Source organism: Rhinoderma darwinii, chromosome 12, assembly GCF_050947455.1.
Source record: "Rhinoderma darwinii isolate aRhiDar2 chromosome 12, aRhiDar2.hap1, whole genome shotgun sequence".
NCBI classification, from domain to species: Eukaryota; Metazoa; Chordata; class Amphibia; order Anura; family Rhinodermatidae; genus Rhinoderma; species Rhinoderma darwinii.
Window position 1 is genome coordinate 36,043,318 of NC_134698.1, and position 16,370 is coordinate 36,059,687.

At 41.0% G+C, this 16,370-nt stretch overlaps 1 protein-coding gene across 4 annotated transcripts in view; it reads right to left on the bottom strand.

The window, feature by feature from the left end:
- GEMIN2 (gem nuclear organelle associated protein 2) overlaps positions 1-16,370 on the bottom strand; it is a 160,660-nt gene that overhangs the window by 89,683 nt on the left and 54,607 nt on the right. For all 4 annotated transcript variants that reach the window (XM_075844680.1, XM_075844679.1, XM_075844677.1 and 1 more), the window contains one exon: positions 13,353-13,397. In XM_075844680.1, the coding sequence (XP_075700795.1) occupies positions 13,353-13,397 (45 nt within the window). The remainder of the gene's footprint in view (positions 1-13,352; positions 13,398-16,370) is intronic.

The following is a 16,370-nucleotide window of genomic DNA, read 5'->3' on the forward strand; positions in this document are numbered from 1 at the left end:
TTTTATAAATAGAAACAAGAAGACTTCTGCCGCTTTCCAATCTCTCTCAAAAATTGCTTGACATGTGATTGTGTATCTGAAATATACAAGAAGAAAATACACAATATATATAAAATCAGATATAAAAATGTATGTTAGAGGGAGGTCAAAATAGGACCTCAAAAAACATACATCAAGAACACAAAATTACACCTTTGGGAACGTCAACCAATCATATCTCTATCGATCTTGGGGAGAGAATAGATGGCCCATCCTTATCTCAAATATGTGGACCACAGGAATATTCTATATTCAATCCCTTAGGAGACATGGTCTCTAATTTAAAAATCCACTCGAGCTCTTTTCTTTTAAGCATCCGACCCCTATCACCACCACGTCTCAGCTGAGGCACAGAGTCAATGACTCTGAATCTCAACTGTGACAGGCTATGTCCCTTCTCAACAAAGTGTCTCGACACTGGTAGATCCTGCCTTTTAGTCTTGATGTTTGATTTATGGTTTCTCAACCTGAGACGTACCTCTGTAGTGGTCTCACCCACATAGTGGAGCCCACATGGGCAGCTCAACAAATAAATGACATATGAAGACTGACACGTAAAGAAGCCCTTTATGGTAATTGGCCGACCAGTTTGTGGGTGATTAAACACACCCCCCTTAATCATATTGTCACAGATGTTACAACCAAGACATGGAAAACATCCATGTTTCGGAGGTGCCAAGAACATTTGATTTTTCCGATGTGACCCAATATCGGCCTTGACTACACTATCTTTGATGGTTTTGCCTCTCCTATACGCCATCATAGGCCCTTCCTGGAATTCAGTAACCTTCGGAAAGGCTCTCTCTAACATCTTCCAATCTCTCCTCAGAATCCCACCAATTTGTGGGCTTAATGAGGAGAAAGTGGAGATGAAGGGTAAGCAGACATTCTTGTTCACAGCCACCTGACCAGCGAGGAGATCCTGTCTATCCAGTAGTTCAACCTTCCGTCTATTAAAATCCAACACATAGTCCGGATAACCCCGATCAGAAAATTTTTTGCACATTTGGTCAAGTCTTGGCGATAATTCATCCTCCTGACTAACCACCCTCTTGACTCTAATTAACTGACTGTATGGCAGTGATTTCAGCAGCGTGCTTGGATGGCTGCTGGTGAAGTGCAAGAGATTGTTTCTGTCCGTTTTCTTAGAGAACAGATCCGAAACCAATCTATTATTGACAATGGAAATTCGAGTATCCAAAAATTCAATAGAACATGTAGAAAATGACATCGTAAATTGAATAGTGGAGTTCAAACCGTTAAGAAATGTGACAAATTCCTGTAGTTGACTTATTGAGCCAGTCCAGATGAGGAAGACATCGTCTATGTATCTCCACCACCGCAGTACATGACTGAAGTGGTGGGACACATAGACAAGGCCCTCCTCAATCCACCGCATGAAAATGTTGGCATATGTGGGGGCCATATTGGACCCCATTGCCGTTCCTCTCTTCTGTAGGTAAAATGTATCACCCACCAAGAAATAATTTTTTTCCAAAATGAATTTCAGTAATGATCGTACAAACCCAATTTTATCCTCAGAAAAGCCAGATTTTTCCAAATAGAAAAGCGAGGCATCAATACCCTCCTGATGGGCAATTGAGGTATACAGACTGCCCACATCAAGGGTAACCAGAACCGACCGGTCAGGGATTAAAATATCCTGAATTCTCTGGTTCTCCGGTTCTGGTTACCCTTGATGTGGGCAGTCTGTATACCTCAATTGCCCATCAGGAGGGTATTGATGCCTCGCTTTTCTATTTGGAAAAATCTGGCTTTTCTGAGGATAAAATTGGGTTTGTACGATCATTACTGAAATTCATTTTGGAAAAAAATTATTTCTTGGTGGGTGATACATTTTACCTACAGAAGAGAGGAACGGCAATGGGGTCCAATATGGCCCCCACATATGCCAACATTTTCATGCGGTGGATTGAGGAGGGCCTTGTCTATGTGTCCCACCACTTCAGTCATGTACTGCGGTGGTGGAGATACATAGACGATGTCTTCCTCATCTGGACTGGCTCAATAAGTCAACTACAGGAATTTGTCACATTTCTTAACGGTTTGAACTCCACTATTCAATTTACGATGTCATTTTCTACATGTTCTATTGAATTTTTGGATACTCGAATTTCCATTGTCAATAATAGATTGGTTTCGGATCTGTTCTCTAAGAAAACGGACAGAAACAATCTCTTGCACTTCACCAGCAGCCATCCAAGCACGCTGCTGAAATCACTGCCATACAGTCAGTTAATTAGAGTCAAGAGGGTGGTTAGTCAGGAGGATGAATTATCGCCAAGACTTGACCAAATGTGCAAAAAATTTTCTGATCGGGGTTATCCGGACTATGTGTTGGATTTTAATAGACGGAAGGTTGAACTACTGGATAGACAGGATCTCCTCGCTGGTCAGGTGGCTGTGAACAAGAATGTCTGCTTACCCTTCATCTCCACTTTCTCCTCATTAAGCCCACAAATTGGTGGGATTCTGAGGAGAGATTGGAAGATGTTAGAGAGAGCCTTTCCGAAGGTTACTGAATTCCAGGAAGGGCCTATGATGGCGTATAGGAGAGGCAAAACCATCAAAAATAGTGTAGTCAAGGCCGATATTGGGTCACATCGGAAAAATCAAATGTTCTTGGCACCTCCGAAACATGGATGTTTTCCATGTCTTGGTTGTAACATCTGTGACAATATGATTAAGGGGGGTGTGTTTAATCACCCACAAACTGGTCGGCCAATTACCATAAAGGGCTTCTTTACGTGTCAGTCTTCATATGTCATTTATTTGTTGAGCTGCCCATGTGGGCTCCACTATGTGGGTGAGACCACTACAGAGGTACGTCTCAGGTTGAGAAACCATAAATCAAACATCAAGACTAAAAGGCAGGATCTACCAGTGTCGAGACACTTTGTTGAGAAGGGACATAGCCTGTCACAGTTGAGATTCAGAGTCATTGACTCTGTGCCTCAGCTGAGACGTGGTGGTGATAGGGGTCGGATGCTTAAAAGAAAAGAGCTCGAGTGGATTTTTAAATTAGAGACCATGTCTCCTAAGGGATTGAATATAGAATATCCCTGTGGTCCACATATTTGAGATAAGGATGGGCCATCTATTCTCTCCCCAAGATCGATAGAGATATGATTGGTTGACGTTCCCAAAGGTGTAATTTTGTGTTCTTGATGTATGTTTTTTGAGGTCCTATTTTGACCTCCCTCTAACATACATTTTTATATCTGATTTTATATATATTGTGTATTTTCTTCTTGTATATTTCAGATACACAATCACATGTCAAGCAATTTTTGAGAGAGATTGGAAAGCGGCAGAAGTCTTCTTGTTTCTATTTATAAAAATGTCAAAGTCATGTTTGGACTATATATGTACTGAGCCTTATGAGATGGCTTATTAAAAATAACACGGGTCGAAGAGAATTATATATTTGGATTTTATGGTCCTTATACTGTGGATGTTCGTATCTGCATTTTGGTATTTGTATCTATGTCTTATTTTTTTCAAATGTGGGCGCAGCATCAATATTCAACGCATACTGTCTTATTTAGACAGATGCGCTTCTTCTTGAAGGTGACATTCACGTGGGAATATGCCATATTCCTGTTTGAGTGCTAGCTTTCCTTATAGCACAATATTTCTATTTTTTGCCCCATTGGCGATCATAGTTAATTATAGTGACCCATTATGACATACAACTTTATGTTTTTACCAGTAGGGGGCGCCAGAGTACACTATTAGTAGTGTCTTTGCAGCTCCCTTTATTTAATCTCTCGATGTGTGGAAATTTGGTTCAAAAACCCATATAACTCTTTGGGGTTGAACCTTATAATCCACGATATCGTGTGGACCATGACAAATAACAGTTTTGTTATTAACATTAGTAATCTCTGCTCTGCACGATTTACAAATCCCGGCTGGCGCATGCGCAGTAGAGGTGGAACGCATGTTCCGATGTGGCGCATGCGCAGTGGGGATTTGTTGCCAGATGCGTTCCACCGGACTTAATATCCGGTGTGGGCGCCATCTTGGGACATGCGCAGTTGACACTCTGCCTGCTTCCAATCATCCATAATTGCCCCTAATCACAGCACTTTGTTTGATTATCACTACACTGTCTATATTTACTTCATTATATTTATATGTTTTACAGTGGAAGAACTATGCACACTTTTTTTGTATGTCTTTTTATATAACTGACACATTTTTATGTATATGTTTTGATGGAATTATGCATTTAATTGTGTTATTGTCAATTTATGTATACTCCTCCTATAAATACCTGACACTTTGTTTAGTTTGTTATGGCTTGAGAAAGGTTCCTGTTGAACCGAAACGTTGCTTTATTGAGGTGAATAAATCCACTTTTTGCTTTCATCTACGCTGAAGTCCTGGTGCCGTTGCTGTGTTCTATGTCTCTCCCTATTCTTTTGGGGAATTGATTCACCCCCAGGTAACGAGCACATGGCCTGATTTTCTGGAAACCATTGGAGTGCTGTGTTCATCTACCATTGGACTGTGATATATATATATATATATATATATATATATATATATTATACACACACACACACGTGTGTATATTATATATGTGTGTGTATATTATATATATATATATATATATATATATATATATGTGTGTATAATATATATATATATATATATATATATATATATATGTGTGTGTGTGTATATTATATATATGTGTGTGTATATTATATATATGTATGTGTGTGTGTGTATAATATATATAATATACACACACATATATATAATATACACACACACATATATATATATTATACACATATGTATATATAATATACACACACACGTGTGTGTGTGTGTGTGTGTGTGTGTGTGTGTGTATATATATTAATACACACACGCGCACACACACACACACATACACACACACACACACACACACACACACACACCGTATATGTCGGCGTATAAGACGACTGGGCGTATAAGACGACCCCCAACTTTTACCCTTAAAATATAGAATTTAAGATATACTCACCATTTCGTGCAGGAGTGCTTCACTATGGCCATCGGCGGCAGGACCCAGGACTCTCTGTCTCTTTGAACTCGCGCATGCGCAGATAGGCTGCTTCATCGCGCGAGATCTGAGAGGCAGGGAATGAGAGGAAAGGGCGGGCCAGAGCATCTTACAGAGATGTTCCCTGGCGGCTAATACCGGCTTCCCTCAGATCCGTGGCGGATTCCGTGCATCCCGGGAGCCTGTGTACCGGACTGCAGGCTCACAAGGTAACACACAACCTGTGTGTAGACAATATGTAGACTAGGGATGTCACGATACCAGAATTGCGAATTCGATACCAATTTCGATACTTTTGCCAACAGTAATAAAAAAAAATTCTTCCGTTTTCTGATGTGAGGCGCGACGTGTGATGAATTTTGAACGCGCCTTACATTAATAGTAATTAATCCCATCATGTTTCTCAGTCATATTGGGTTAATGTGCGAGGTACATGATGGGGTTAATTACTATTAATGTGAGGAACATGGAGGGTAAATTCATCGCACCTCATGCCTCACATTAATAAGTGAATGAAAGCCGTGTTTATTTCATTTTTTTATTTTAATGTTTATTGTAAAAAAGGTGAAGGTGTATTTTTTTTAAAATTTAACAATACTTTGTTTTTACTTTATTTTTAAACTTTAATGTACAGCACTTTGTTTGATTATCACTACACTGTCTATATTTACTTCATTATATTTATATGTTTTACAGTGGAAGAACTATGCACACTTTTTTTGTATGTCTTTTTATATAACTGACACATTTTTATGTATATGTTTTGATGGAATTATGCATTTAATTGTGTTATTGTCAATTTATGTATACTCCTCCTATAAATACCTGACACTTTGTTTAGTTTGTTATGGCTTGAGAAAGGTTCCTGTTGAACCGAAACGTTGCTTTATTGAGGTGAATAAATCCACTTTTTGCTTTCATCTACTCTGAAGTCCTGGTGCCGTTGCTGTGTTCTATGTCTCTCCCTATATATATATATATATATATATATATATATATATATATATATATATATATATATATATATATATGTGTGTGTGTGTGCGTATATTATATGTGTGTATACTATATATATAATATACACACACACACACGTGTGTGTATATGTATATATATATATATATATATATATATATATATAATACACACACACACGTGTGTGTGTGTGTGTGTGTGTGTGTGTGTGTGTGTGTGTGTGTGTGTGTGTGTGTGTGTGTGTGTGTGTTATATACACACACACACACAAATATATTACATATAATGCTTCATGAACCACGGCTGTAGAAACACAGTCCTGGTCATGAATACGGTGGTAAACAAAGCAGGACAATTAGAATTGCCCTGCTTTGTCTGGAAACCATGGAGACAGGGGATAGTTTTATCTCCTTTCTCCATTTCAACTCTCACGCGGGTGCTCATGAGTCGGCTGGTGATACATTATCACCATGCTGACCCATGCTACCCGGGGGAGAGCGCCACTCGTTCCCCGCTGCGAGCGTACCGGCAGGATTAAATAGCCCTGCGTCGGTACGATCAGCAGCTGGAGCTAGCTGGGTCTCGCCACAACACCACCAATGAAGCTCACCTCTCCAGCTGGGACCTCACCGCTCTCCTCTAACAAACTGCTCCTGCTACGGCTCCTGCCTCTGCTCCCGTTCCACAAACAACATGTTAAGTATCAGTGTAGCTATGGCTACACTTTAAACTCTCCAACTCTCCCTGTCTGTCCCTGTTAACCCTTGCTTCCCCTATCCCAGAGTAACCCTTCGTGCCCCTGTTTACCATTGCTGCCCTGAGTTAACCCTTACTACCCCTTGCAGTCCCCGAGTTAATCCCTTGACCTGCACATCCCCAGGTACACAGAAACCCATTGTTCCTCATTATCCCGTATTAACCCTTAGTGTATAGGGAAAGTTATATTAGGAGGGAGTAGGACAGAGATAGTAAGCGTGTGAGAATTACAAGTAACTTATGTGTATTGTAACCTAAGTAACTTCTATGGATGTTTAGGTAAGTGGGTGGCGGTATAATTAGGATTGTGATACCGTGTTTATACTGTACGGTGATTAGTTACTGTAGTTTATATAGGAGAGTGATTACTGTAGGTTAATAAATATTACCATTTACTGTACGGTCTTATTCCCATGAGTAGCAGCAAAAGCAATTAGATCGATGTTAGTATAAGGAAAAGGTAGGGGAACTAGGCATAACCCTAGTGACCCTGATAATAAAGGCAGTAGTAATAGTGGGTGACACTAGCCAGTGAACCCCGCTATTACCCCACCCCTTTTAACACTTATTGTCTCACTATAAGTGCTGTACATGTTCTCTTTAGAACTCATGGCCTGACAAAGTTGCTGGTTCAGCATTAGAACGCATAGCCTTAAGGGTATGTTCACACGCACTAATTACAGACGTAATTCGGGCGTTTTTGCCCCGAATTACGTCCGAAAATAGCGCCGAAAATAGCGCTGACAAACATCTGCCCATTGAAAGCAATGGGCAGACGTTTGTCTGTTCACACGAGGCGTAATTTACGCGCCGCTGTCAAATGACAGCGCGTAAATAGACGCCCGCGTCAAAGAAGTGACCTGTCACTTCTTTGGCCATAATTGGAGCCATTATTCATTGACTCCAATGAATAGCAGCGCCAATTACGTCCGTAATGGACGCGGCGTTCAAGCGTCTGCACATGCCGTTACGGCTGAAATTACGGGGATGTTTTAAGGCTGAAACATCCCCGTAATTTCAGCCGTTACGGACGCCCTCGTGTGAACATACCCTAATAGATCTAGTTTAAAAATCCCACTTGCATAGTTCTCGGATGTCTGTAGAGCTGATTCTCCTATCCGCGTTGTTATTCATACCCCATTCTATAATTTGGTTTAGGGCGTTGTAGTGAGAGGATTTATCTAGAGGTTAAATCAGTAGGATTTTTTTTTTTTTAAGGTTATTAACATGGTTTCTCTTTTAACCCCTTAAGGACACAGCCTGTTTTGGCCTTCAGGACACAGCCTATTTTTTCAAATCTGACATGTGTCACTTTATGTGGTAATAACTCCAGAATGCTTTGACCTAGCCAAGGGATTCCGAGATTGTTTTCTCGTGACATATTGTACTTGATGTTAGTGAAAAAACTTGGTCGATAAATTCAGTATTTATTTGTGAAAAACACCATAATTTGTCGAAAATTTGTGAAAATTAGCATTTTCCTAAATTTAAATGTATCTGCTTGTAAAGATAGTAAAACCACACAAAATAGTTACTAGTTAACATCCCCCATATGTCTGCTTTATGTTTGCATAATTTTTTGAACATCCTTTTATTTTTCTAGGACGTTACAAGGCAGCAATTTCTCACATTTTCAAGAAAATTTCAAAAGGCTATTTTTACAGGGACCAGTTCAGTTCTGAAGTGTCTTTGAGGGCCTTATATATTAGAAAGTCCCCATAAATCACCCCATTTTAAAAAATGCACCCCTCAAAGTATTCAAAACAGCATTCAAAAAGTTTAACCCTTTATGCGTTTCACAGGAATTAAAGCAAAATAGATGTGAAAATTACTAATTTCATTTTTTTTTTGCCAAAATTCATTTGTAATAAAAACAAAAATTGTACCACAGAAGGTTTTAGCCAAGAATTGCAACTCAATATTTATTACCCTGATTCTACAGTTTTTAGAAATATCCAACATGTGGGCCTAGTAGCCTCTTGGACTGAAACACGGACCTCAGAAGCAAAGGAGCACCTAGAGGATTTTGGGGCCTCCTTTTTTTAGAATATATTTTAGGCACCATGTCAGGTTTGAAGAGGTCTTGTGGTGCCAAAACAGTGGAAAGCCACCAAAAGTGAGCCCATTTTGGAAACTACACCCCTCAGGGAATTTATCGAGGGGTGTAGTTAGCATTTTAACCCCACAGGTTTTTTGCGAAATTTATTGGAGTAAGTCTGTGAAATTGAAAATCCACCTTTTTTCGGAACATAGAATTTTTTAATTTTCCCAAGGAATAAAGGAGAAAAAGAACCCCAAAGTTTGTAAAGCAACTTCTCCCGATTACGGGAATACCTCATATGTGGTAATAAACTGCTGTTTGGACCCACGGCAGGGCTCAGAAGAGGAACAGCGCCATTTGGATTTTGGAGTCCAGATTTTGTTGGATTGGTTTTCGGTGACATGTCGCGTTTGCAACGTCCTGGAGGGACCACAACAATGGAAACACCCCAAAAGTGACCCCATTTTGGAAACTATACCCCTCAAGGAATTTTCCTAGTGGTATAGTTAGCATTTTGACCACACAAGTTTTTTGCAGAATTCGACAGTGAATATGAAAATCGACTTTTTTTCTGAGAAAACGTAAAAATGTTTAATTTTTACTAGGAATAAAGGAGAAAAAGAAACCCAAAATTTGTAAAGCAACTTCTCCCGATTACGGGAATACCCCATGTGTGGGGTTAAATAACTGTTTGGACCCACGACAGGGTTCAGAAGAGAAGTAGAGCTATTTGAAGCTCAGATTTGTCTGGAAAGGTTTTCGGGTGCCATGTCGCGTTTGCAGAGCTACTGAGGTACAAGTACAGTGGAAACCCCCAGGAAGTGACCCCATTTTTAAACTACACTCCTTAAGGAATTTATTTAGGGGTGTAGTGAACATTTTGACTCAAAAGGTGCTTCTTAGAAGTTATAAACACTGAGCCGTGAAAATGCAGAATTTAATTTTCTCCAATAAAGCTTATCCTGCTTTATCCTCAAATTTTTCTTTTATACAGTGGTAATAAAAAAAAATAAAAAAATAAAAAAAAAATAAAAAAAAAGGAACCCCAATTTGCAATTTCTCCGGATAAGGCCAATACCCCATATGTGGCCATTAACTGCTGCCTGGGCATACTGTACAGCTCAGAAGGGAAGGCCTACCATTTTGTTTTTGGATCTTGTGCTGAATAATACTCCATATATGATTTTTACACAGTTCCAGTAGGTTTCTAGGGCCTACTTTTTACGTGGATGATTTTTAAGCAACACCTTATGTTTGCAGAGGCTCCAGAACAAAGTAAGTTCAAGAAATGCCTCATGTAATAAAATTGCACCCTTCAAAGCACAGTATTCATCTAGGGGTATAATGGGAATTAGTATTTTTTTTGGGGGTGGGGGAGGCGGGTGTGGTATTATTGAGATATCAAATTAATTTGGAAAATAAATGCCCAGGGGGTATTTAAGAAATAAATGGAATGGATGTGATGTCATTGGAGTAGTAAAAATTAGATTTAACGAATATCAACAGAGGTGTGATAAAAACGGAAGAATTCTCCGATGCAGAGGCCTGGTTTAGAGGGACAGGTCATACAGTAGTGAGTGGTGTCTTTCCTAATCCCTCTGCTTGAGCACTCTCTTTGTGGGGGGGGGGGGGGGTTTGTACTCCTGGAAAATGCTGGCCATGTATTATTCTGGAGATCCCAGAAGTGCTGCTACCTTCACTGCTGCCTGGTCTCCAAAAATCATTTTTTTAATAAATTTTTTCTTGGAATCCCAGGAATTTCCCTGTATTGTCTGCTGTTCTGTAGAGAACAAAGGCGTTATAGAGTGCCACTTGGGTGAGGTATACCGCCAATTTTTTATACCACACCTTCGATTTTCTTAGGACACTGTAGGGCTGCAGTACCTGGTCCGAAAGATCCACCCCTCACATGAATTGGTTATAGTCCTGGATGCACACAGGCTTGGTGGTCTGCTCTGTGGCTCCTCTGACTGGAACTGGGGTGGATCGATCAGCATGCAGTGTGGTCAAAACAAAGACATTACGCTTGTCTTTATATTTGACAAGCATCACATTTTCGGAGCAAACAGCCCTGCTTTCCCTACGGCGCAGTTTCTGCTCTATAAAGGACTTGGGGAGACCCTTTTGATTTCTCCGAATGGTGCCACATGCTAGTGTGCCCCTGGCAGAAAGGCACTTTAGGAGGGGGACGCTATTGTAAAAATTGTCCACATACATGTGGTATCCTTGGTCTAGTATGGGGTGGAGCAAATCCCATACTATCCTCCCACTTCTTCCCAAGACAGGGGGACAACTCTGGTGGCTCGATCTTCGAATCCTTCCCTTCTTATACACGAAAGCGCAGTGTATACCCAGACACACTTTCACAGGCCTTATACAGCTTCACGGCATTCCTAGCCCTTTTATTGGGCAGGTACTGGAGGAAGTGTAATCTGTCTTTAAAGTGGACTAGGGAATCGTCCACTGCTAGGCATTTTTGGGGCGTATAGGCCTGACTGAATTTTAAGTTCTAGTGGTCAACTACTGGCTTAACTTTATACAGTCTATCATAAGTGGGGCGTTTTGGGGTGGGCACTCATCGTTATTGTTGTAGTGAATTAATGTTAATAACATTTCAAAATGGGTCCTGGGCATGGCAAGAAAATAAAGAGGGGAATGATAAAGGATGTCTCTGTTCCAATAGGAACGCATCGTGGGTTTTTGGGTAATGCCCTTACTCAATAGAAGTCCCCAGAACTTGCGGATTTCAGTGGGGTTTGTGGGGGTCCATTTTTGGGGCCTGGCATAAAAACTATTTGGATTGCGGGAAATAAATTGCTGGGCATATAAGTTAGTTTGTGCCACAATCAAATTTACAAGGTCATCAGTGACGAACAGTTGGAAATAGTTCATTTCACTGAAACCTATATTGATGCCTGGAGTCGCAGTGAATTCAGGCACCTGGGGCACAAAATTATCTGCGGGGATCAATGTGGAGTCAGCTGTACTGGGCTGCGATTGTGCACTACTGACGCCTACGTGGCGGTTCATCAGTAGATGAGTCACTAGATGAAGAGGACACTAAAAAGGTCACCTCTTCCCCACTACCAGAATCAGAGTCCTCAAAGAGTATGGCACATGCCTCTTTGGCAGTATACAGACGCTTAGTCATTTGTTCTGTCTTCTGTAAACTTAGTAAGAAAGTGTCACTGGCGTTGAAAGTAACGTAAAAAAATTGTTTTTTTATTTAGTTTTTTTTGTGATTTTTTATTTTATAGAATAACTAATTCCCTAAAACCAAGGTATTTTTTAAAATCTATCTACAAAAACTCCCGGGTAACAGGTGTCAAACGCAGGTGGATGGAGTTTGGTATGTCCCAATTAGGCGCAGAATACAGGACGGTAGCGATGAGACAATGAAGGGGTGAATTTATTTTACGCCTCACTTTTCACACACGTCACTGGGCAGTGATTTGCAGGTATCACAGGATATTTACAGGTGGGCAGTGATTTGCAGGGATCACAGGTGATACTGGTGGCAGAGTGCTGATGAGGCTGATTGGCGGCAATCAAGCACAGGAGGGTGGCGAGTCAATGACGGGATTAATTTTTTTTATTTTAAACGCTGGGCAGTAACAGACGTCTTGGTGCACAGGAGCCTGAATGCGGCACAGGGGGGCTGGATGCAGCGCACGAGGCTACCAGTCTTATTATAGGGCACCAAGGGTACTGTGGTACAGATGGCTGGTGATTGACACAGGACACCTGCATAGGGCACAGGACACCTGCATAGGGCACAGTAGATTGGCTGCTGGGTGATCCAGGGGTTAATTTATATGGTTAATTACTAATTTATAATCTATCTAACAGTAGCTCCTTCTCTGATAGCTTCCCTGACAGAAGTGAAGCGGTCAGAGACGGAGACTACACTAAACTCCCCTCTCCAACTGTCATAATAAACTGTGATTGGTCCATCAGCACTGATGTACCAGTCACAGCGATCGCCGGCCGAGGACAGCTCTGGTTGGTCCTCGGCCGGCATCCCCTGTTACTAGGCTGTCTTGGACCAATCACAGTTTAATTTGACTTTGACAGTGTTCCAGTTCTGGAAATACGGCAGTCCATCTGCACTGATGGACAAATCATAGCGATCGCCGGCCGAGGACAGCTGTGATTGGTCCTCAGCCAGCATCCTCAGCTGCTAGCCGTCTGTTTTAAACGGTCACCGCACATCCCGGTGCGGCGACAGTTTAAAGCGTTCACGTAACTGTACATGGAAATGCGGGAACAGACCGCATCCCATCACGTACAGTTACGTGAAATTGCGGGAAGGGGTTAAATTACAGTAGCACTGATGCCAAGACTCCAAACTGTAAAAGCTTTAGATTTCTTTTGAGCATTTTCCTCAAAAACATGAGATTTTTTTCTCACATTCTGTATTAGACAATGGAGTTATGTACAATTGAGTAATCGTCTCACCTGGCTCATTCGACTGACAATGCTCAGCAAAGGAGGGAAGCCAACCTGGAATGATAGAACAAAAAGATAATCGCAATGGGCAATCCAAAGCAACTTTATTAAAGCAAGGCCATACACTTGACGAGGACCTGTCACCTCTCCTGACATGTCTGTTTTAGTAAATAATTGTATTCCCCATTAAATAAGTTTGGCGCATCTTTACTTAGAATTGTGCTGTTCCTCGGTTATTTCTCCTAGAAATGTATGAATAAACTGACCGCTGGATGTTATCAGTTGAGGGCGTGTCCTTACACAGGCTGACACTGTCCAATCAGTGCTGACACCCTTTTAGGGACTCACCCCTTTGGCAAAAGGGAATTGTAGCACCCAGTTGTGAATTTATCCATCAATTTCATGGGAAATACAAGTATTTACTATAATAAACACGTTAGGAGCAGTGACAGGTCGTCTTTAGGATGGCTGCCAGCCAAATGCGCACTGGCCAATAGCTGTTAACTTTATAAGAGCGCTAACTGCTTATTGTCATACAGTGTTATAAGTGCTTCCCAAACACATCTGGAATGTTAAAATTCTTCATTCCTAACAGAAAATCTTTAACCCCTTCACGCTGCAGCCACTTAAGACCTTCCTGACAGCGCCTCATTGTTCAAATCTGACATGTCACTTTATGTGGCGGCATGCTTTTACCTAGCCAAGAGATTCTGAGATTGTTTTCTTGTAAAACATTGTACTTTGTCAGACGTAAAATTTGGTCGATACATTCATTGCTTATTTGTGAAAAACATCAAAATTTAGAGAAATGTGCAAAAATTAGCATTTTTTACATTTAAATGTATCTGCTTGTAAGACAAATCGTTATACCACACAAAATAGTTACTAGTGAACATTTCCCATATGTCTTTTTGTTGGCAATGTCTTATGAACATCCTTTTACTTTTCTAGGATGTTACAAGGCTTATACTTTTAGCAGAAATGTCTTCAGTTTTCAAAAGCCTATTTTGTTTTAGGGACCAGTTCAGTTCTAAAGTGGCTTTAAGGGTCCCATACATTAGAAACCTCCATAAATTGCCCCATTTTAAAAACTCAAAGCATTCAAAACAGCATTTAGAACGTTTCTTAACCTTTTAAGCCAGTGGTTCCCAATCACCGGGCCGCGGATCATTTGATACAAGGCTGGACACGCTTGGTAAAGTTACACTGTGTATCCGCCCCCCCCCCCCCGTTGGCCGCAGGGAATTCCGTCCTAGAAACCGCACCATACTGTGGTGCAGTTTTTTCGCCTGGAATCCTGGAGCATTCAGCCAGCCTGCTAGCAGGCTGGCCTCCTGGGATGACGTTTTATGAAACGTCATCCCAGGAGGCTGGCCTGGAGAAAGAAACACAGACTTAAGGATAAGTATATTTTTGTCTTTCAAAATTGTGTTTTTTGCGGCGGAATCGCTTAGATTCCACTGCAATAAACGCAACAACTATTTGTTGCGGGTTTTACCTCGTCATTTAATTAAATGTGAAAAACCCGTAATAAATAAGCAGCGATTACGCAAATACCATTGACATGCTGCAGAATAAAGCTCTGCACGTTAATTTGAGTTTGTTCCGCTCACTATTTAGACAGCGTGTGGATGACATTTGTTCTCCCTCATCCACTTTGCTGCTACTGTATTATGCTGCGAACTTTCCGCAACTAATTCAGCGTTCATTTTGATTTAATTTCCATATAATTGCAGACTGCATGGTGTTTTCTAATGTGTATAATCCCCTCCACCCCCGCCATTCTGTGGAAAAATTGTCTTGCATGAAACTGGTCTTTGGTGCAAAAAAGGTTGGGGACCGCTGCTTTAGGCATTTCACAGGAAATAAAAGGGGTTTTCCATGAGGATATATCAAACGTCAGATAGATGCAGGTCCCACCTCTGAGACCCATACCTATCTCCAGAACGGGCCCCCTAAACCCCGTTCAGCCGCTCTCTGTTGCGGCTGAATAAGGTGAATTCTGACCATGAAAAAGGTTATATGGTCGCGAGTTACGTAAACTGCGTAGCTTGCTGAGCTACGCCGATTCCGTAACTCCCATAGTAGTGAATGGCAGTTACGTAAGCAGCGTAGCCTGCGAGCTACACGGTTTACGTAACTCAACCATATAACCTCTTTCATGGTCGGAATTCACCTCATTCCGCCGCAACACAGAGCGGCTGAACATGGTTTAGGGGGTCCTGTTCTGGAGATGCACACTGTCGGCGACAAGGGCTGCTGCTGCTGCTCGAATCACGCACGGCTCCCGGAAGTGCTTCCGTGTGCCGAGCGCGATTTGCGCGTACCCATTGACTTCAATGGGTGAATGCTGCGTGAAGCACGGCCAAATATAGGACATGTCATACGCTGCGTGAAATTCACTGACAGCCTGAACGACCCCATTCATTAATATAGGTCCGTGCGACGCGCGTGAAAATCTCAGGCGTAGCACGGACGTATTATACGTTCATCCGAATAAGCCCTTAGTGTCAGAGTGACTGACGTTACACTACCTAGGTAGTGTAATGTATTTTAGCAGCGATAAGAGCTGCAGGTAAAAAAAAAAAAAACGTAAAAAAAAAAAAAAAAAAAAAAAAAAAAAAAGTTAAATAAAAAAGGTTTTAGAAAAGTGTAAAAATAAAAGTTTTTGTTTTCCTATAATAAGTATTTTATTATAGGAAAAAAAAGTTAAAACGTTAAAAAAAGTACACATATTTGGTATCACCGTGTTCGTAACGACCCAAACTATGAAACTGTTATTTTTTCCGCTCGGTGAACGCTGCAAACAAATAAACGGAAAACGGTCAGCATCGCTATTTTTTGGTCACCACCCCTCCCAAGATATAGAATAAAAAGTGATCAAAAAGTCGCATTTACCCCAAAATAGTACCAATAAAAACGACAACCCGTCCTGCAAAAAAGAAGACCTCCCACAGCTTTGACGAAAAAAAATAAATAAAAAAAAAAAAAGTTACGGCTCAGAATAGGGGGTCTCAGAAAATAAAT